This window comes from Neoarius graeffei, chromosome 9, assembly GCF_027579695.1.
Source record: "Neoarius graeffei isolate fNeoGra1 chromosome 9, fNeoGra1.pri, whole genome shotgun sequence".
In the NCBI taxonomy this organism is placed as follows: Eukaryota; Metazoa; Chordata; class Actinopteri; order Siluriformes; family Ariidae; genus Neoarius; species Neoarius graeffei.
The window spans coordinates 64,482,510-64,504,740 of NC_083577.1; the positions used below are offsets into that span (position 1 = coordinate 64,482,510).

A 22,231-nucleotide genomic window follows, 5' to 3' on the forward strand; every position below is an offset into this window, starting at 1 on the left:
TCTGTTCAGTTCATGTTGGTTTCAACTCTTATGCCAAATGATTATTTTTCTGTGAGCTGTAATGAGCTGGGTCAGGAGCAGTAGGATCTGAAATAACTCATACTTTTGACTTTATTCAATGAAAGTGTTTACCTGGGTTGGAATGTTAAGGTTTAAAAAGTGTGTGTATATTTGTGTTTTCCAGTTTTTCGATGGAACATGTGGAGGATTCTTGAAAGGAAAATTCAGAGCCCTATGACAATTTTGTGCAATCTCTGCATGAAGAGAGAGTAGATCAATTTTACTCCAAAGCCATTAGTAACTGACAATTAATATCAAGTGCCACACAGATGCAGCGTTGGGCTGCTTTGCCTGAAGCACCGTTACTAATGGCTAGGATGCTACTTGATATTCAGCAACGTAAACACACATAAAACGCTCCATAATGCCTTCAAAAGTGTCATGCCTATATGTGTTGACAGTTGTTTGTTGGGCAAGTGCCCTGTGGTATCTCAGCATATCCAGACCCACAAATTCATTAGTTGGGCAGCTGACTGTGCCCGCACGCAAAACCGTTAAGTCACAAAGAACCACCAACACCACATTTAACAACATCCGAACCCGCCCATTAAACCCCCATGCATTTGATTTCATTATTAACGAGCCCAAGAAATGTGAGACCAACGTGCCATTCCTGGTTATCCTCATCAGCACGACACATAAGGAGTTTGATGCTCGGCAGGCGATTCGGGAAACCTGGGGCGATGAGAGCACATTCAGTGACCTTCGCATCATAACACTCTTCCTCCTTGGCCGCAGCACAGACAACATGCTCAATCAGATGGTGGAGCAAGAGAGTCAGATCTTCCATGACATTGTAGTGGAGGACTTTGTAGATTCCTACCATAACCTGACTCTAAAGACGCTGATGGGTATGCGCTGGGTGGCCACCTTCTGCAACCAGGCCAAGTACGTGATGAAGACGGACAGTGACATTTTTGTCAACATGGACAACCTGGTGTACAAGTTGCTAAAACCAGACACCAAGCCCAGACGGAGGTATTTCACAGGCTACGTCATAAACGGCTCACCTATTCGGGATATACGCAGTAAATGGTACATGCCCAGAGACCTGTACCCAGAAAGCAAGTATCCACCATTCTGCTCCGGCACAGGCTACGTCTTCTCAGCAGACGTGGCTGAGCTGATCTATAAGACGTCCCTTCACACCCGTCTGCTTCATTTGGAGGATGTTTATGTAGGCGTTTGCTTACGGAAGCTTGGGATTCACCCGTATCAGAACAGTGGCTTCAATCATTGGAAAATGGCTTACAGCCTCTGTAGGTACCGTCGAGTCATCACCGTGCATCAGATCTCTCCTGAAGAGATCCATCGGATCTGGAACGACATGTCCAGCAAGAAACACCTCAAATGTTAGTAACGCCTGAGGAATAACCTCTATCTGTATTGATTTTTTAAAAAATATATATATAGAGAGAGAGACACTGGACATTAAAAGACATCTGTGAAGCCTGGAGAACATATACAGAGTTCTCCTTAAAAAAAAATCCCAAGAACAGCCTGTGACACCTTGAGCCATTTGTAAGTAAAATAGGTAAAGGTCAGCTCAAACTCCTCCAACAGTGAAGAATATGTTACTGTTGACGTGCAACTGTAAAGTACATGGATAAATACATCAACAGTGTGAGTGTTATTGCCGTGCCCGTTTAATTGCCTCAAGAGAGGGTGCACTGTGCTTTATTTGAGTACCTTAAACGCTAATTAATTCATAAACGGTCTTCTGCACTGTAATAATTCAGCTCAACAAAAGTGTGCTCTGAGTTCAATGAAACCAAACATTAATGTCTTTGATGTTATTTCCTTTCAATGCACATAGTTTTGTTGGATATAATTAAGTGTTGATGTAATCAGCACTAATGACAAGTGTTAAACCTAATTATATATATATATATATATATATATATATATATATATATATATATATATATATATATATATATACACACACAACCCCGATTCCAAAAAAGTTGGGACAAAGTACAAATTGTAAATAAAAACGTAATGCAATGATGTGGAAGTTTCAAAATTCCATATTTTATTCAGAATAGAACATAGATGACGTATCATTTAAAGAGAAAAATTAGGTGATTTTAAATTTCATGACAACACCACATCTCAAAAAAGTTGGGACAAGGCCATGTTTACCACTGTGAGACATCCCCTTTTCTCTTTACAACAGTCTGTAAACGTCTGGGGACTGAGGAGACAAGTTGCTCAAGTTTAGGGATAAGAATGTTAACCCATTCTTGTCTAATGTAGGATTGTAGTTGCTCAGCTGTCTTAGGTCTTTTTTTGTCGTATCTTCCGTTTTATAATGCGCCAAATGTTTTCTGTGGGTGAAAGATCTGGACTGCGGGCTGGCCAGTTCAGTACCCGGACCCTTCTTCTACGCAGCCATGATGCTGTAATTGATGCACTATGTGGTTTGGCATTGTCATGTTGGAAAATGCAAGGTCTTCCCTGAAAGAGATGTCGTCTGGATGGGAGCATATGTTGCTCTAGAACCTGGATATACCTTTCAGCATTGACGGTGTCTTTCCAGATGTGTAAGCTGCCCATGCCACACACACTAATGCAACCCCATACCATCAGAGATGCAGGCTTCTGAACTGAGCGCTAATAACAACTTGGATCGTCCTTCTCCTCTTTAGTCCGAATGACACGGCATCCCTGATTTCCATAAAGAACTTCAAATTTTGATTCGTCTGACCACAGAGCAGTTTTCCACTTTGCCACAGTCCATTTTAACTCTTTACCCCTTAATGACGACCCCATGTATATCCCATAATGATGACATTTGACGACTCTGAATTTGCCTCTACATACGTATTTTACCCTTGACAGGTATCCCAGGTGAATATTTATGATAAAATGTATGAATTTTGAAAAGATAATTGAACAACGTTATATAAAGCATCTTTGTAAAGTTGCAGTAATCATTTATTATACACTATTTGACATGAGTTCTTCATGTAAAATGTGAAGATTGGTTTTCACACAGGTATTACCTTTCAGACACTACCTGTGAGTTGGTGAATGTTGAAACATAACTTTATTAGTGGTTTTTGCATTCTGGGTCATGCCCTCTTTTCAAAAATGTATGATATGTCATGATTGTTTCAACATAATGAAGGAGAAAACTGATATGAATAAATCCTTGTCTTTAGACTTTTTTTTCTTGTAAATATGTTCTCAGGGTGAACAGGTATACAAGGGTGGCTGTAGCAACTGCTTTAAGGGGTAAAGAGTTAAATGAGCCTTGGCCCAGAGAAGACGTCTGCGCTTCTGGATCATGTTTAGATACGGCTTCTTCTTTGAACTATAGAGTTTTAGCTGGCAACGGCGGATGGCACGGTGAATTGTGTTCACAGATAATGTTCTCTGGAAATATTCCTGAGCCCATTTTGTGATTTCCAATACAGAAGCATGCCTGTATGTGATGCAGTGCCGTCTAAGGGCCCGAAGATCACGGGCACCCAGTATGGTTTTCCGGCCTTGACCCTTACGCACAGAGATTCTTCCAGATTCTCTGAATCTTTCGATGATATTATGCACTGTAGATGATGATATGTTCAAACTTTTTGCAATTTTACACTGTCTAACTCCTTTCTGATATTGCTCCACTATTTGTCGGTGCAGAATTAGGGGGATTGGTGATCCTCTTCCCATCTTTACTTCTGAGAGCCGCTGCTACTCCAAGATGCTCTTTTTATACCCAGTCATGTTAATGACCTATTGCCAATTGACCTAATGAGTTGCAATTTGGTCCTCCAGCTGTTCCTTTTTTGTACCTTTAACTTTTCCAGCCTCTTATTGCCCCTGTCCCAACTTTTTTGAGATGTGTTGCTGTCATGAAATTTCAAATGAGCCAACATTTGGCATGAAATTTCAAAATGTCTCACTTTCGACATTTGATATATTGTATATATTCTATTGTGAATACAATATCAGTTTTTGAGATTTGTAAATTATTGCATTCTGTTTTTATTTACAATTTGTACTTTGTCCCAACTTTTTTGGAATCGGGGTTGTGTGTATATATATATATATATATATATATATATATATATATATTCCAACAGATGCTTTTGTTTCACGTGGAAACACCGGAGTTCTTTTTGTTTACATGTTGTTGTGTTGACAGAAAAAATTATTTTCTAAAAAGAAAAAAAAATGTATAACTCATTATTTATAATAACAGCTGTAACTATTTTATTTATTTCTGTAATCAATGCTTATCCTTACTTCAGCTCCAGCTTGCTTATCTTTGTATTATTGCTGCATATGCATATTATATATTGATTACTTACCACTTAGTACCAAGTATCCTATAAAGCGCATTTACTGTATTTGGTAAAAGGCACTGTAAAGACGTTCCTTGGAGGAATGTTTATCTTGTATATGTTCCATATTAATCTAGGAGAAGAACTTTAATGAAAATGACTGAACAGTGGAAACTTTATATTTTCTAAAACTTAACTGTGGGGGCCAAAATTTAATTTTCCTGTGTTTTATTTTTTTATTCACTCATAATATTGAACAATTTGTGACATTCAGTTGTGAAAAGCATAAATAATGGGAAAACTGTCCCTATGGGAGGTTGTTGTATTCTATTATATTGTGGATTTTTTTTTTTTACATAAATGCAATCGTACAGCAGTTTCTTTTTAGTATTAATCTCTTTCATTGTACTGCATTTTTGTTCATTTTCATGTAAGCTCTATGATCCCATTTCAATCAACATGCACTTTGCTTGTAAATTTGTTTCCCTATTTACTGTTTATTAATGCACTCTATGAATTTTGGGGCTACATTCACATCAAATCTTATCTTGAGTTCTCCAAAGCAGCCCTAAAAGCTCCCAAGAGTTTCTCCTTAAAACCTGTTAATGAAACTGCTGAAAGGAACTTTTACTACAGATTTTTCTAAACCAAGATGGAGGGTTGGGTTAGATCCCATTGCTATAGATGACTTCCTGTTTCCTGAAGAAATATTGACAGTGATTGGCTAATGCAGTAGCGACCTGTACGGTAAACAGATAAACAAAAGCAGGTCATGAAAATCAAAAGCAGGTAGAGAAGCCAGCTCACATCTCCAAGGTTCGATCCTGAGCTTGGGCTACTGTCTGTGTAGAACTCCTCCCTCCTAGTTCCCAAACCCATGGTGGTATGTGAATTGGTTATACTAAAAGGACCCCTAGGTGTAAATGAGTTTGTGAATGTGTGTGCATGGTGTTCTTTAGAAGAAGCCTTTATTTGTCACATATACACTCAAGCACAGTGAAATTCCTCCTCTGCATTTAACCCGGCTGAAGCAGTGAACAGAAGCATGCATGCACGCACACACACACACCCAGAGCAGTGGACAGCTATGCTACAGCACCCGGGGAGTAGTTAGGCGTTAGGTGCCTTGCTCAAGGGCACTTCAGCCCAAGGCTGCCCCATGTTAACCTAACCTTATGTCTTTGGACTGTAGGGGAAACCGGAGGAAACCCACGCAGACACGGGGAGAACATGCAAACTCCACACAGAAAGGCCCTGTTGGCCACTGGGCTCAAACCCAGAACCTTCTTGCCGTGAGGCGACAGTACTAACCACAACACCACCATGATAGATTGGTATCACCTCCAAAATATTCCTGTGTAAAGGGTGTTCCTGGAATAGGCTCTGGATTCACCAAACCCTGACTAGGATAAAGTGCTTGATGAAGATGAAATGAATGAATGCTAGAAAGTAAAAGTGCAAATCGAGACTCTCACAGGTCAAATACCTTCTTCTTTTCCTTATAGCCAGCAAGGGCTGTAAGGGCACCACTGATGACTGATAATAGTCCATCATTGGCATGTCTAGGGCATTTAAAACTTAGCGGAGCCCATCCCCTCTCCAAGCTTGATCAACGGACAGTTTAGAGTAGCCAGTTAACCTAACTACGTCTTTGGACTGTGGGGGAAACTGGAGCACCCGGAGGAAGCCCAAGCAGACACTGGGAGAACATGCAAACTCCACACAGGAAAGCCCATCGTCGGCCACTGGGCTCGAACCCAGAACCTTCTTGCTGTGAAGCGACAGTGCTAACCGTTACACCACCATGCTGCCCTATGTCAAATATATTCTTGGCAGTCTGTGCTATACCATTGTGTATCCATGCCCCCCACCAAGTTCCAGACAGTTTGTATACATTTTCTCATCTCATTATCTCTAGCCGCTTTATCCTGTTCTACAGGGTCACAGGCAAGCTGGAGCCTATCCCAGCCAACTATGGGCGAAAGGCAGGGTACACCCTGGACAAGTCGCCAGGTCATCACAGGGCTGACACATAGACACAGACAACCATTCACACTCACGGTCAATTTAGAGTCACCAGTTAACCTAACCTGCATGTCTTTGGACTGTGGGGGAAACCGGAGCACCTGGAGGAAACCCACGCGGACACGGGGAGAACATGCAAACTCCACACAGAAAGGCCCTCGCCAGCCACGGGGCTCGAACCCAGACCTTCTTGCTGTGAGGCGACAGCGTTAGCCACTACACCACCGTGCCGCCCTGTATACATTTTGCAAACAAGAAAACCTATTTGACGTGCAAGTATATAGATTATATTCAGACTATACTCCATATAGTATGAAAGCAACAACATCCATCCATCAATCTATTATCTATACCGCTCATCCACCAGGGTCGCGAAAGAAGCTGGAGCTAATCCCAGCTGTCTTCGGGTGAGAGGCGGGGTACACCATAGGCAGGTCACCAGTCTGAAAGCAACAACACTTTTAAGTGTTTTTTTTTACTCTCTTCAAGTCTTATATAACATTGTGTAGCAGGTTTTTTAATTTATGAGTTTACTATAAAGAACACTCAGCCACTCACTGTCAATATTCCCTTCGTAAAACTGATATCACTAACAATGACTTAATTTTTTTTATACCAGCTAGAGAAAGGACGACTTCTTCGATGTAAATTACAGCTGAATGTGAATGATATTTGTAGTTTATCTTTGCAGCATTACTGCAATTATCATGTGGCCAAGTAGTGGAAAGTTGTGTAAACGTGATCTCCAGTAGTACTGCATTAGATAAGAGGCGACTGCCCTTTACCATTCCACTGAACTACTCAACCAAGTGGCACAAATACTGTTTTAAAGCATGATGTCATTAAATATATAGAACACAAGACCCGGAGTGCACCGTTAATCAGCTGCAGCCATTTAGGATTGTTTGATTCATTCAGTGTAACTGTCTGAGGAGTCTCACTGTCTGGTGTAAGTTTTCATCGACTGCCTTGCGTGCTAAAATGCTTTGTGAATTATTCTCACACAGAAAAACGTAGGAGTAATCCTTTTAAGATTAATACACCCCCTTTTTTCAAGCCTCAAGACCCTTTGTGGTATCATGAATATGTCTCTAGCTTTCGAATGCAAACGACTTTTATGTCATTTCTGAGAATGGCATCTTTCCGTGCCTTTCACTGAGTGCATTTTAAGGAGACTGATTTATAAGTTTCATTATCATTACTACATGTGCATTTCCTCTAAATAGTCTTTATCTCCTGATTATGTGATCATAAATGTGTTCTGGCTTCCAGCTACAGAGAAAATTGCAGCAGGTTTGCAGGTGTCTGCCAACCATCTAGCGTAGAATAATTTCCATATTAAAATGCAAGGAAGGTGAAATTCAGTGTGGTTAATCTGCTCCAAAGAATAAAAGCATGCTAGCGATTTGTAGCCAACTTCTCCAATTCACAATACACCACCCTGAAGAATGCACCTGACAAAGCAACGTCATTTGCCCGGAAGCCTAGCGATCACAAACTGTGCCAAGTAATCCCATCACTAAACTTTCTTCCTGCCAGTGACCAATTGAGGCAATCTTTGGGATTTTCAGCATGCAGGTCAAGAAATGATGGGTTTTATGGTGTGGTAGACATGAAGCTAATGTTGTAAGATGAAAACGTTATTGGTCTTACAGAACCAAATTCATTTATACATGAACTAGATGAGCCGGTTCAATCATTTCACCATATAGTCGTCTGTGTGAGCTGGGCATTTGTGATGGCATACGTAGCAGTGATCACTGGATATTAATTTACCAAACAGCCCAGCTGGCCTTGAAGTTCAAAAAAGCCTCAACAAAATCAGGGTAACTGGTCCATCCATCAATTATCTGTAACCGCTTATTCTGTGCAGGGTCGAGGGCAAGCTGGAGCCTATCCCAGCTGATTATAGGCGAGAGGCGGGGTACACCCCAGACAAGTCCCAGGTCATCGCAGGGCTGATACATAGAGACAAACAACCATTCACAGTTACAGTCAATTTAGAGCCACCAGTTAGCCTAACCTGTATGTCTTTGGACTGTGGGGGAAACCCACACAGACACGGGGAGAACATGCAAACTCCACACAGAAAGGCCCCAGTCAGCCACTGGGCTCGAACCCAGAACCTTTTTTGCTGTGAAGCGACAGTGCTAACCCCTACACAACCATACTGCCATGGTAACTTGTGGGTGAGTACAATTACATTCGACTTTGTAATAACCTAATGCCTGATTTGCTTGAGGAGTTATATTCAGGTGAAATTGAGCACCTGGCTGTTTAGTCTGTTAATAATCATCCCTTTATACTTTGCTATTTTGCGGCAGTTTTCAATTTTGCTGAAACAGATCATGTGTAACAGGATGGAGAAATGCTAGAATGAGACCATTTCATAAAATAATATTTATTGTAATATTAAGTGTATACAGTATTTTCAAGTACAGTGGAAAATGGAACAATCTGGAAATACTGTACTTGTTTTTGGAATCATGACTAATCTCCCATACAGTAGTCATCTTTTGGTTATGAACCTCCTCCTGTCCTGTCTAATAAAAATCAGACAGATGCATGCTGGCTAATGCAGTGGGATATCATGGCTACTTCTATATACTCAGCAGCTGGCTTTTTCCCCATCATATCACAGTTCAGGTGTGCATTACAGTTATAATGACCTTTCGGTCATAAAACAAAGCTTTAGTTACAGTAAATCTGGAGGTTTTCCAGGGGAGAAGCACATGTACATTGCACAATCCAAAATCAAAGTGCATTAAAGCTTTGTCATTTCAACATGAGCCATTTGCCAGTGAAAATACTTTTAAATGGAGCTATCGGCTAGAAAGCAATTCTGCTTGGTTTAACGACATAAAGCAGTCTATGCTTTTAACAGCTTCGGCTTGTTACCTGTGTTCTTAGGCACGGATTAATGAACAAGGCACCTCTAGCAGTTAAGCGTCAACACTGTCCTGAAAAATAAGCAGGTACATTTTGCACATGGCAACATTCAGTTCTCGCCTCCTGCTTTCCGTGGGGGAAAATGGTTTCATTCATTCTTAGTGGATTATATGTTTTGTGTACATACAGTACAGGACAGTTCAGTTTTAAAACAGTATTCATTATAGAATCATTATTATTAATAATAATAATAATAATAATAATAATAATAATAATGTGCTTATTTCATCATAAATAATATAACTTACATTTGGAAGAAAGGAGAACGTCAATTAACTGACTTAACACCAAGTTTTGCAGTGTTAATGTACGTGTCAGAAACTTTTAAACCAAGAAAAGGAAAACTGAAGGCTTTTCCCAATAAATAAATAATAATAACTTCTCTGAAAGCAAATGTAACACAATCATAATGAGAAACACTCATTCTTTTTTTTTTTCGATTGCTGGCTATAGCCACCTGAGAGCATCAAGTTAGCAGGGCTGAAGGAAAGAGAGAGGTGGAATGTTGAGGAAAGACATTGCAGGAGCAGAATACAGGCCAAGGGAAGCTGGCTGTGTGGTGTGGTGTGGTGTGGGGAGATATTATTTAGTTATTGATAGAATGCTTAGTTATTGACAGTTAGAAGGTAATTAAAATGAGGATAGATCGGAGAGAGGAGCTCGAGCTGAGAGTAAGCTGGAGATGGCTGCTAAACCCCCAGCCTGCACTTTCTTTAGCATTCAGTCTCTCTGTTCAAAGCCTTCTTCCTCCTCACATCCTCTTCCTTTTCCCTTCGAGGTACACCATCAGGTAACACTGAGCTGGGCAAAGCCAATTAGCTTCACCTCATCAGGGATCTCTGTACTGTCACAGCCAGATGCCTATGGGGACACACACACACACACACACACACACACACACACACACACACACACACACACATATTAACTAGGTATCCAGGGATACATAATATACCTACCCATTTAATACCTGCACTATGGTCAGGCTAATTTGTACTTTGTTCTACCAATCCCACAGTAATAACTCACACCGAGTGCAAAATTAATCGATTCTGCATAAACACCATCCCTGCATTTTGCACCATTAGTTAGAAGATTAAAAGCTATGACACGGCTGACGTTAAGAGAATCGCCCAAGTGTTAGAAATCGTGATTAACCTTCAGAACCAAAAACACGTTAGTGGTGTCTGAAATCACTCACTCATTCACTACTCACTATCTAGGGAATTCTATTGAGCTCATTGGTAAAATGAGGGAGAGAGAAACAAAAAACACCACACTCTTCCAGACACTACTCCACCGCGCCGTTATTTACCTCCTTACTGTCGCACAATTAAAACGTGCCAGATCAGTCAGCTGGTGGGTTTTCAAAATAATAAATGCATGCACATATTTTTGTGATAAATCCATATTATACTGAGCGCATTTCCCATGTTAATAAATACAAAAGCACTCTGCGTCTGCTGCATCGTTCAGTTCTTTGAAATCAAGGCTGAATACTTTTTTCTTTGCCGCTGCCTTTTATTAAATCAAATTTGAGGCTTTTGATTAATTCCTCGCTCTGCACTGTAACTGTTATTCTTGTATTTTATCTATTATCCTATTTTAGCTTTTTTTCTATTCTCTTACTATTTTTAATTGTACTTGAATATCCGTTTATAATGTGTTTCTTCCTCCGTCCGTTTACCCCAACACACTGCAATATTATTGCTATTTTCGCCCCACAACTTATAAATTTGTCTCGTGCCCGTTGTCATAAAGAAAAACAAACTACTGCTGTACTCAATCTAAAGTACTTAACACAGTCCTTATGAAACAGCTTTTACAGCTTTTCTTTCAGCATGACCGTAATGTAGGATGGTATATATTGCTTGGTCAGTGACCATCGGTTTTACACTACTTTTCATGATGCATTGTGGGATACTAGGAGTCCACTATATTACTTACTTAATCCTCTTCACCCCAAGTGGGGCATAAGGCCAATAACAAGCACCTCCACTTTTGACAGTCTTTAGCAAGATGTTGTGCCTCACCCCATGATAGATTTAACTCGGATAGCTCAGAGGTGATTGTTCTTCTCCAAGTGGTCTTAGGTCTTCCAGGCTTCCAGGGGGTGTCCACATTAGGGCAATTTTGGGGATCCGCTGTTGGTTCATACGCAAGACATGCCCGAGCCATCTCATGCGTCGGTGTTTGATTTCATCAACCATGCTGCGGCTTCTGGTCTTTTTGTATAGCTCCTGGTTAGATATTACTGCTGGCCAGGAGATACCACAAATCCTTCTCAAACATCTATTGTGGAAAAACGTCCAGCTTCCTCATGCCACTCTGTACCACTCTCCAACATTCTGAGCCATATAACAAAACTGACTTGACATTGCTGTTATATATTCGGATCTTTGTGCATAGACTTTAATGTTTAGACTTCCAGATGGAACGAAGTGCAGCAAAAGCACATTGTGCCTTTCCGAGGCGTGCAGTGATGTCTTTGCCGGCTGCACGATTGACGCTCACAATACTGCCCAGATAGGCAAATTCATCTACTCCCTCAAGTGGTTTGCCGTCTACTATGATGGGCGCTGCTGTAGTTGGATTGATATACACTATATTGCAAAAAGTATTTGCTCACCCATCCAAATTATCGGAATGAGGTGTTCCAATCACTTCCATGGCTTCCATAGGTGTATAAAATCAAGCACCTAGGCATGCAGACTGTTTTTACAGTTTGGAGCTGGCCCCTTCCTCTTCCAACATGACTGTGCACCAGTGCACAAAGCAAAGTCCATAAAGACATGGATGACAGAGTCTGGTGTGGATGAACTTGACTGGCCTGCACAGAGTCCTGACCTCAACCCGATAGAACACCTTTGGGATGAATTAGAGCGGAGACTGAGAGCCAGGCCTTCTCGTTCAACATCAGTGTGTGACCTCACAAATGCGCTTCTGGAAGAATGGTCAAAAATTCCCATAAACACACTCCTAAACCTTGTGGACAGCCTTCCCAGAAGAGTTGAAGCTGTTCTAGCTGCAAAGGGTGGACCGACGTCATATTGAACCCTATGGATTAGGAACGGGATGTCACTTAAGCTCATATGTGAGTCAAGGCAGGTGAGCAAATACTTTTGGCAATAAAGTGTACATGGTTTGTGTCTTGGTGGTATTTATGTTCAGGCCAGTCTGCTTGGTTTATATATTGCTTGGTTAGTGACCATCGGTTTTACACTACTTTTCACGATGCATTGTGGGATACTAGGAGTCCACTATATAGGGTGTAATAATTCTCACTATACATTCAGACAGCACTACAAAATGACGAACTCACTATATAGTGAGTGATTTCGGACACAGGGATTGTGTGTCTTTACTGCAAGTCTAACTTTGTGAACTCCGAAGTCTCACTGTTCAGTAAGGTGCAGTAAAGATGAGGAGATATGCGAGTGAAGGTGTGCAGGGGCGTGTGCGCGTACATGTGCATTGCGATGTGCTGCAGATGAAGAGATGGAGAAGTGCTGTTGCATTAGATTCATTCATTCTGCTTCTGCTCAGCATTTTATAGTCCCCACAGATGATACATGACCCATGCACATCTATTTTCAGACCTGACTCCTGACTGAGAAAAAGGAAACCGTGGGCACATACCGGTACTCGCATTGAGCAATTTCCTGTACTGCTCAGGTGCAAAATTAGAATTCTTTTCTAAAGGGCTTTCCAACAAAGCATGCATGACTTCACTACTGTGAATCCACCTGAAAAATAATCATTTCTGTGCTGTTTGAACATTAAAATGAGGATTCTTTTCATATGCGTTAATTTGGAAGTTGCTGGGGGCAAGAACACCTGCTAGATGACAAAGTATTTATTAGCTGTCTGAGTCTCTAAGCAGTGCGCACACTGGGCTTTTGTGTCTTTTTTTTTTTTCAAAGCAGACTTGGCACCTATATAATGCTGTAAGAAACTGATCAATAGGAGCCAAATCTCCCAAAACAAGATGAGCAAAGAAATACCTGTATTTGGAGGAGAGAAAAATACAGGTGGAAAAGCATAAATCTCGGTTTTGTGTGTCTGTGCCACGGTGATCCTTATCACAGCTAGCACACACACTGAGACGCTGCAGAGGGCCAGAGGGGTGATCGATCTTTCCTTCACACACTTTGCCTCACATAGATGGAACAGCAGATTTTGGCAGGACGACACTGAACAATTTACAGCCGGGGCTGAGAGAGTTGTGGGTGTGTTTTTACAAAGCTGAAAGGGCTGGTGATGAAAAACGCATCTCTGCTGTCACTTTCCCTTTCAATACAGTCAGCCAGGAAGAGGAGCACTGTGCTGTAGAGACCGCTGCACAATGGCATCCGTTACATAAATCCTCCCAGTGAAATGTTATGAATTACAGCAAGAGAAACAGGAAAGCAGAACGTATTTGCTGTGTGAGTGCACCTGCACAACCACAAATGTATATCATCTCAGCCTGATATGCCGGAGTAAATATGGGTTTCTTTTTCTTCACGTTCTGGAAGCTGGGCCAGTGTTCACAAAAGATGCCTTTGCAAACATTCTCACACTCCTCATCACTATATCTGCTAGATTTCTTTATGGGACAGTTTCAGAGCTGACGTTTTAATTTCATCAAGATTTACACAGCAAAATTTGCACATGTTCAGACTTGGGCTGTGCGGCTGCTTAAATCAATCAATTTTCTAGGCTCGGATTAATCGGCTAAGCCGCTCTGATTATGCAAATTACCCGTGTGTGTGGTTTAGAACTCCAAGTTTGGCAGGTTTTCCTTGAGACAAAGAGTCAGAAGCTAGGTTTTTCAATAGTATCTAGACCACTGCCTTGAAATCTAAAAATCTTCAATTTAAAAATCGAAGTTTAAAAAAAAAAAAGTCTAACACAATGATATAGTGGATATAAAAAGCGCACACAGTTGTTAAAATGACAGGTTTTTGTGATGTCAAAAATGTGAAACCTAAATAAATCATGTCTGATGTTTTTTTCCCCTCTCTTGAACGTCAAAGCAAGTCAACAAAATTCAAGTGTGAAACAAATAGAAATGTTTTAAGGAAAGGAAAAAAGAAATAATTTACAAGAACCTGGTGCAGAAGTGTGCACAGTGTTTTATAATGGGGCATGTGACGGTGCTCTAAATTAACCAATCACATTCAAACTCGTGTTCAAAAGTAAAAATCACCCATTACTGCATTCATGATTAGAATTATCATATCAGTGAAGTGATTCTGATTAACCCCAAATAAAATATCACAAATTGTTAGCTCTGGAGCATTTCTGCAAAGAAGAGTGGAATAAAATTGCTAAAATCAAGATGCGCTACGCTGGTAGACACTTGCCCATGAATACTTGAGTGCTGTATTACAAGCAACAGGTCCTTTCATAAAGTATTCGTTAAGGGACATGAACACTTCCACATTCAGGTTACTGTAGAAGTTTTTCCTGTTCTTTTTTTTTCCCCTTTAAAGGAACAGTCCACCGTACTTCCATAATGAAATATGCTCTTATCTGAATTGAGACGAGCTGCTCCGTACCTGTCCGAGCTTTGCGCGACCTCCCAGTCAGTCAGACGCGCTGTCACTCCTGTTAGCAATGTAGCTAGGCTCAGTATGGCCAATGGTATTTTTTGGGGCTGTAGTTAGATGCGACCAAACTCTTCCGCGTTTTTCCTGTTTACATAGGTTTATATGACCAGTGACATGAAACAAGTTCAGTTACACAAATCGAAACGTAGCGATTTTCTATGCTATGGAAAGTCCGCACTATAATGACAGGCGTACTAACACCTTCTGCGCGCTTCGGCAGCGCATTGATACGGAGCTCAGATATCAATGCGCTGCCGAAGCGCGCAGAAGGTGTTAGTATGCCTGTCATTATAGTGCGGACTTTCCATAGCATAGAAAATCGCTACGTTTCGATTTGTGTAACTGAACTTGTTTCATGTCACTGGTCATATAAACCTATGTAAACAGGAAAAACGCGGAAGAGTTTGGTCGCATCTAACTACAGCCCCAAAAAATACCATTGGCCATACTGAGCCTAGCTACATTGCTAACAGGAGTGACAGCGCGTCTGACTGCGTCTGACTGACTGGGAGGTCGCGCAAAGCTCGGACAGGTACGGAGCAGCTCGTCTCAATTCAGATAAGAGCATATTTCATTATGGAAGTATGGTGGACTGTTCCTTTAAAGCTTTTGTTCACGATAGCATTTTAAAGGTAGAAAAAAAAATCTGATATGCAACTTTAACAGGGATGTATAGATTTTTATATCCACTGTACGATATATGAGCAAGATGATGGCGTGCACTGATGGGAGTCTAATGTACTGCCAACATTTTTGCTTCATGAACAGTCCAAGTTGTAATCATCACATTATCCACTGCAAATTTGGTTTAGGCTAATGATACGGTGATGTTAAGACATCCAAACCAGCATTCTCAGTTTTATGCTCCTCATAAATGTACCTGTTAGATTTCCACTATCAATCATCAAACATTTTAATTTGCTTTTATCACAAAACGGGCGTAGACATACTATCAGAAAGAGCCCTTGAGGTAGATAAACCGATTTGTTAGCAGAAACGGGCAGCTGCTGGAGAAGCATTCCAGCGCTGAGGATCAGAGTTGGGACAGCAGTGCACTACAGCACAGATGTTTACCTCCACTGCAATGCTCTAAAGGAGTGATCTAAAAAGGAGTGATTAAAAATGGTCTGGACCAAATTGCACCATTTACTGCAATCTGTGTAATGTATTTAGATTCCTCTTATACTCACACACTGGAAGACTGCATGGTCATGGATGATATGGTGCTAACACCACATCATAACGGCGCAGGACGTACGACAGGCGGCAAGAATGTAGTCATTAAAAAAAATAATAATAAATAGGTACCCTATGGGTACATGTCTACTACTTAGCAATAAAATTGTTTTCTGATACCGTGTCCATACAGTAAATATAGCATATATACACGTTATCAATGATACTCGCCTCATCTCCTGCAAGCATCATCAAGCTGTGCACAGCATCAGGGCTTGTAGTATTTTGGTTACCGATTTTGTTTACTGTGTTTTGTTCAAAATACAGTGCTGTGAACTATATTCTCAAAATAGTAAGAAAGCACTTGTTCATGAATTGTCTTAGAAGAATTAGTACTAATGAGCACATTTTGTTTCACAAGCGTAAAGATTCTAAAATAAAAAATTAAAGCGAACAGCAGAAGTTTGACCAATTATACTTTTACACTTAGTTTTCACGAAGGAGATGATTTATTCTCACATGGGACTTTTGTAATTGCAAACCGAGCGGATCGCTCAAAAGATTCCAACGCTGCCTTCGAGTTTTTGTTGAATGACTGGAATTCTTAGCGTAAATATCTGCCAGAAAGCTAAAACACCTTACAAAACCTTTCACTTGACCTTTCAGAAGGACCAAACAAAAGCTGTGATAATCAAAAGGTACATTTTCCTAAAATAAACACCACTTACTTGATATCGAATCAGTAGCCTTGGCGAACCACGAGGTGAATTTAATTTCTCTTTTTATCTGCCGATTATCTTCCAATACTATGAAGTTATAACGAGGTTTCTCTTATTTCGTTTCTGCTTCTGATTGGTTCCGAAGTTTATCAAGAAGTAGAACGGGTAATCGAACTTGATCAGGATAATTGCTGATTAGTTACGAAGTTTCGCTATTGTTACACTCATTCTTTACAACATGACATATTGGCTTCGCTACTCGTTCTTGTGTACCTTTGATATCGCGAGATCACGATTCGCCATTCTGGTGACTGTAATGCTTATGCGTATGCGCATGCACAGTGTGCTATTGTTACACCCATTCTTACAACATGATGACATAGTAGCTCCGCCTCTTTGAGACAAAAAGAAAAATATCTTTCGAAAGTGGAACCGTTTGTCCACTGTAGTTGAGTATCGACAAGATCTCCCAACAAAAACATCTGCAATGACAGACTACATTATTCATAATCCTCATCGAGTCCTCTGTAATGGTTGGGCTCAGCAAGATTCACACTAATCCATTCACTTTTAACGGAGGAGTTTAATTGTAAAGCCTGTCAAAAGAAATAAATGTCAGCATGCAGATATACACGTTAAAAGCAGATTACCATTTTTCAGTCAGTCATGCTTATAGAGTATCAGAAGTGATAAAGGAATAATGCTGATGAAGAGACATATGATGCATTATAAACCACCACTGGATTTAGGGATTAAAAGGGATACAATGAAAAAGAGTGTAATACAAATTACATCCATTTTTTGCACTTTCACCAGCCGCAAAGTCCGGCTTCTAGCTAGAAAGAATCACCTAGAGGTGGCTGTGAACCATTTTTTTCATTCCAGTGACTAAAGCTTCCATTGAAAAGTGCATCGTGTTGTTTCAAAACGCTTATCGCAGCCCAGTGCAGGGAGGTGTGAATAGCAATCGAGATTCGAAAGCTGGCAACCAGAAAAGTGTACAAAAGATATCCATGAGCAAAATCTACTTTGGGTCAGAATGTTTTTTTTTTTTCATAAATACAGTAAAAAATAAAAAATAAAAAAATCAATCAATCAATCAATATGGGTATATTAAGATAGATCTTTGTGATGTTTACTTGCCAACAATACCCCACAAAGGCAAGACCTTGCTTTGACCTTGACCCTGTTTGGATAATTTCAAAATCTAATCAGTTCATCTGCAGGTTACAATGATAAATCCATACAAATCCTACAAACACACATTCAAACCACTTGATCTTGAAATACTGCGCTATGGAGAATCTGCACCATGCAGTGGCAAAGGGATTTTAAAAAAATCAAATATCATTTGATTAATTCCATATCATAATACCAATGTACATCACCAGTCAAAAGTTTGGAGACACCTTCTAATTCAGTGGGTTTCCCTTTACTTTTATTAAAAAAAAAAAAGTCACTTCATGTCTTAAAGTGCCATTCCACCATTGGATGTATTCTTTGGCATAAAATACAATATATTTTGACAACATATATAAATGGTATCACTAGACAGAGAAATCTTTTAGCTTCAGAATGATATAGCAAACATAATTTGACAACGACAAGTATATTAATTTTGCGACCAAAGTCACCTACCCTTTTAATTTCCGCGCGTGATGTCATCGGCAGGTTCCCCTTCTTGTGTACCACGTGACGTGTGACGTGGCACATATTATCAGCAATGGCGGATAGAACGCGATAAAAATAATACCAATAAATCTAGCTAATACCAATAAATCTAGCTAACTGAAAGATTAACTCAAAATTTTTCACAATTTTTTTGGCCCCCATATACGAGGAGAAATGACTCTCTCACTTTGGGGGTTTCCTGGTCTAAAAATAGACCGACACGTGGTACACAAGACGGGGAACCTGCCGATGACATCACGTTTCACTACCGCGTGGAAATGAAAAGGGTAGGTGACTTTGGTCGCAAAATTAATATACTTGTCGTTGTCAAAAAATTATGTTTGATATATCATTTTGAAGCTAAAAGATTTCTCTGTCTAGTCATGTTGTCATAAAATATATTGTATTTTATGCCAAAGAATACATCCAATGGTGGAATGGCAGTGATGGATGTCATTTCTCTTTACTTAGTTGAGCGCTTCTTGACATAACATGGATTACTACAGTTGTAGAATAGGGCTGTTTACTGCATTTTTATTATTTACTGTTTGATCTCAAACACATTAAGAAGGCAAGAAATTGCACTAATTAACTTTTGACGAGGCACCTATTAATTGAAAAATATTCCAGGTGACTACCTCATGGAGCTGGTTAAGAGAATGCCCGTAGTGTGTAAAGCGTCATGAAGGTAAACAGTGGCTGCTTTGAAGAATCTAAAATATAAAACATATTTTGTGTTTTAAAACTGTTTTGTTTACCACATAATTCCAGGCATTTAGCAGACGCTCTTATCCAGAGTGACTTACAATAAGGGAGTCCATGACACAGTGCTCCTGAAACAGGGAGGGTTAAGGGCCTTGCTCAAGGGCCAAGAAGTAGCAGCTTGTCAGTGCTGGGTCTTGAACCCATAACCTTCAGATCAGTAACCCAGAGCCTTAGCCACTGAGCCACCACTATGTTCCATATCTTATTTCGTAGTTTTGATGTCTTCAGTATTATTCTACAATGTAGAAACTAGTCACAGTACAGAAAAGCCTATGAATGAGTAGGGGTGTCCAAACTTTTGACTGGTACTGTACAGTACATCACCAAACAAACAGAGTATTAACTTCGTGCTGGCTCATTTGATTTCAAACAGAAGAATCAACACAGTAAACAAATGTTCACTTAGAGCATTATACTCTTCTGAGTGATACGTTTTTGGAGGACTCACCAGTTTAAAGGTCAACACTTTATAGGTAACAGGGTCTTCTACAATTTTCTGAAGGTTAGCAGCAACTGAAACATATTTGTATAAAATGTACAGGTCATAAACTGAAAATCCTATAATCATATAAATGCTAGAGGCTTAAAGTTTCATTTTTAATGTGAAGTTCACGTAACAATGCGGAGTGACATTACCAACTACGACATCATGTCCATTGACGAGACCAGCAGAAAACAGCTCCTGAGAAACACCATCGGCGGTATCTATAAGGAGAACACATAATGGTAGGAGACAATAGGAAGAGAATAAATAAATGTACAGATGTGTCAACCCACAAACATAAAAAAAATGCATATAGGACAAATATTAAACCACTAATATAGACAGCTCCTATAACATTGTCTTTTAAGACACCTAGATCTCACTCACACACACACACACACACACACACACACACACACACACAGCAACAGTAAGCTCATCTGGGCGATCCTGCCAGTCACCCCATACACATGCCATGTCCATGAGAGGCACCAGGCCTTGCATGCTAATGCATTCAGAGCAGCCCTTACCTCGACCTGGAGTGAATTCAAACCGTATGTCATTCAACTCCTTCCTCGAGTTCCTGCGAGAGAGCCAAGAGATACAGATCAGGCTACCTGTCTATCTGTCCAAGAGACAGCCAAATGAGTCGATAATCAAGAAAACAAAACTCGGGAACTAAAATGATTCATCTTAAAGCAAAAAAACACTACATGTTGGAGTATTATTTTCAAACAACAGACATTACAAATCAACTTCTGTGTATTGAAAAGTGCATATTTATTTATGCAAATGACGCTTTAGCTCATATGTAGAAATTTTCATATCTAATAAAAAGCTAGTCGTTCACTGATGTTAGACATGTTCAAGAAAAGGATTTTACACAACAGTTTGTTGGGAATTCATTTGCACTTTTTACCTCGCCCGTGACGGAGTAAGAGGGGTGAGGTATTGTAATCAGTGCGGTTTGTTTGTTATTTGTGTATCAGCCTGTTAACAATCTAGCATCTAGACGGTTGTACTCATCTCATTTCATCTCATTATCTCTAGCCGCTTTATCCTGTTCTACAGGGTCGCAGGCAAGCTGGAGCCTATCCCAGCTGACTACGGGCAAAAGGCGGGGTACACCCTGGACAAGTCGCCAGGTCATCACAGGGCCGACACATAGACACAGACAACCATTCACACTCACACTCACACCTACGGTCAATTTAGAGTCACCAGTTAACCTAACCTGCATGTCTTTGGACTGTGGGGGAAACCGGAGCACCCGGAGGAAACCCACGCGGACACGGGGAGAACATGCAAACTCCGCACAGAAAGGCCCTCGCCGGCCACGGGGCTCGAACCCGGGCCTTCTTGCTGTTGCCCACGGTTGTACTGATTGACTTCAAATTTTCAGGGTAGGTGGGCAATGGTCTGTAGATTACCTGATTAAATTTTGGGGGTAATTGGGTCAAGATGAAGGTCAAGGTCACCAGAAAGGTCAACCTTTCGGTCAAAAATAACATTTTCCATTATAACTCAAAAACGGTTGCCGATAGACAAATGTTTACTATTATGAGCGTATAGGAACTCCCATATGGCCTTTCATTTGGCACCATGACCTTTGACCTTGAGGGACCCTGAAAGGTCAAACTCAAGGTCACAGATTTTCAGAGGGCCGTGACTTGAAAACGGTTGATGGTAGACAGATACTTACCATTATCAACTTAAAGGACATGCCATATGGGCTTTCATTTGGCACCATGACCTTTGACCTTGAGTGACTCTGAAATGTCAAACTCAAGGTCATGGATTTTTCATTAGAACTATAACCCGACAGCTGATGACTAAGAAATATTACCATCATCAACATATAGGTATAAAATAAGTGCTGCCGGGTGAGGTTTGTTTTGCCTGGCAACACTTGTTGGCTTTTTTCAGCTTAAAAAGGTAATACAAATCCAGCAATTAATCATTTTGAGAAATTCCTCCAGAATATCCCTCAAAATAGGAACAGGAATGAACATTATTACCTCCGCCAAGGAGGTTATGTTTTCGGTAGCGTTGGTTTGTTTGTTTGTCTGTTAGCAACATTACGGGAAAAGATATGAACGGATTGCTCTGAAATTTTTTCCAGGAGGTGTGACTGGGCACAAGTAACAATCCATTAAATTTTGGCGGTGATCCGGATCACCGTCTGGATCCCGGAATTTTTTAAAGGATTCTTGGCGGAGGTCTGCGCTCTCCGAGTGCTTTTCTAGTATATTTATTTATTCATTCATGAATGCAGATTATCTAGAAACAGATTTTTGAACATAGAAGAGCATATCTTCTGAGGAACTCGAGTTCATGCGTTTCCACTCTAGTACATGTAGTTTATCAGATTTGTTGCTTTGATCATTATGTTGATGCAATTAATCCAACAATCTAAAAATTGATCTACTGTACATAAATTGTTGTTTCTCCCTGTAGCGTCTTGTCTTAATGTCCTGAATCTTTGGGAACATGTTCTCATCTCAT

General features: G+C 40.4%; 2 protein-coding genes across 3 annotated transcripts in view; one reads left to right on the forward strand and one right to left on the reverse strand.

Annotated features, from left to right (window-relative positions):
• The first annotated feature begins 424 nt into the window (after positions 1–424).
• Positions 425–1,417, forward strand: b3galt1b (UDP-Gal:betaGlcNAc beta 1,3-galactosyltransferase, polypeptide 1b). The gene has a single exon (XM_060928815.1). The coding sequence runs from the start codon at positions 425–427 to the stop codon at positions 1,415–1,417; it is 993 nt and encodes a 330-aa protein (XP_060784798.1).
• A 7,336-nt stretch (positions 1,418–8,753) lies between these two features.
• Positions 8,754–22,231, reverse strand: part of stk39 (serine threonine kinase 39) — a 90,627-nt gene continuing 77,149 nt past the window's right edge. For both annotated transcript variants that reach the window (XM_060930086.1, XM_060930088.1), the window contains 4 exons: positions 20,257–20,309; positions 19,879–19,947; positions 19,691–19,755; positions 8,754–10,178 (listed from right to left, as the gene is read on the reverse strand). In XM_060930086.1, coding sequence (XP_060786069.1) covers positions 10,104–10,178; positions 19,691–19,755; positions 19,879–19,947; positions 20,257–20,309 — 262 coding nt within the window. In that variant the 3' untranslated portion in view covers positions 8,754–10,103. The remainder of the gene's footprint in view (positions 10,179–19,690; positions 19,756–19,878; positions 19,948–20,256; positions 20,310–22,231) is intronic.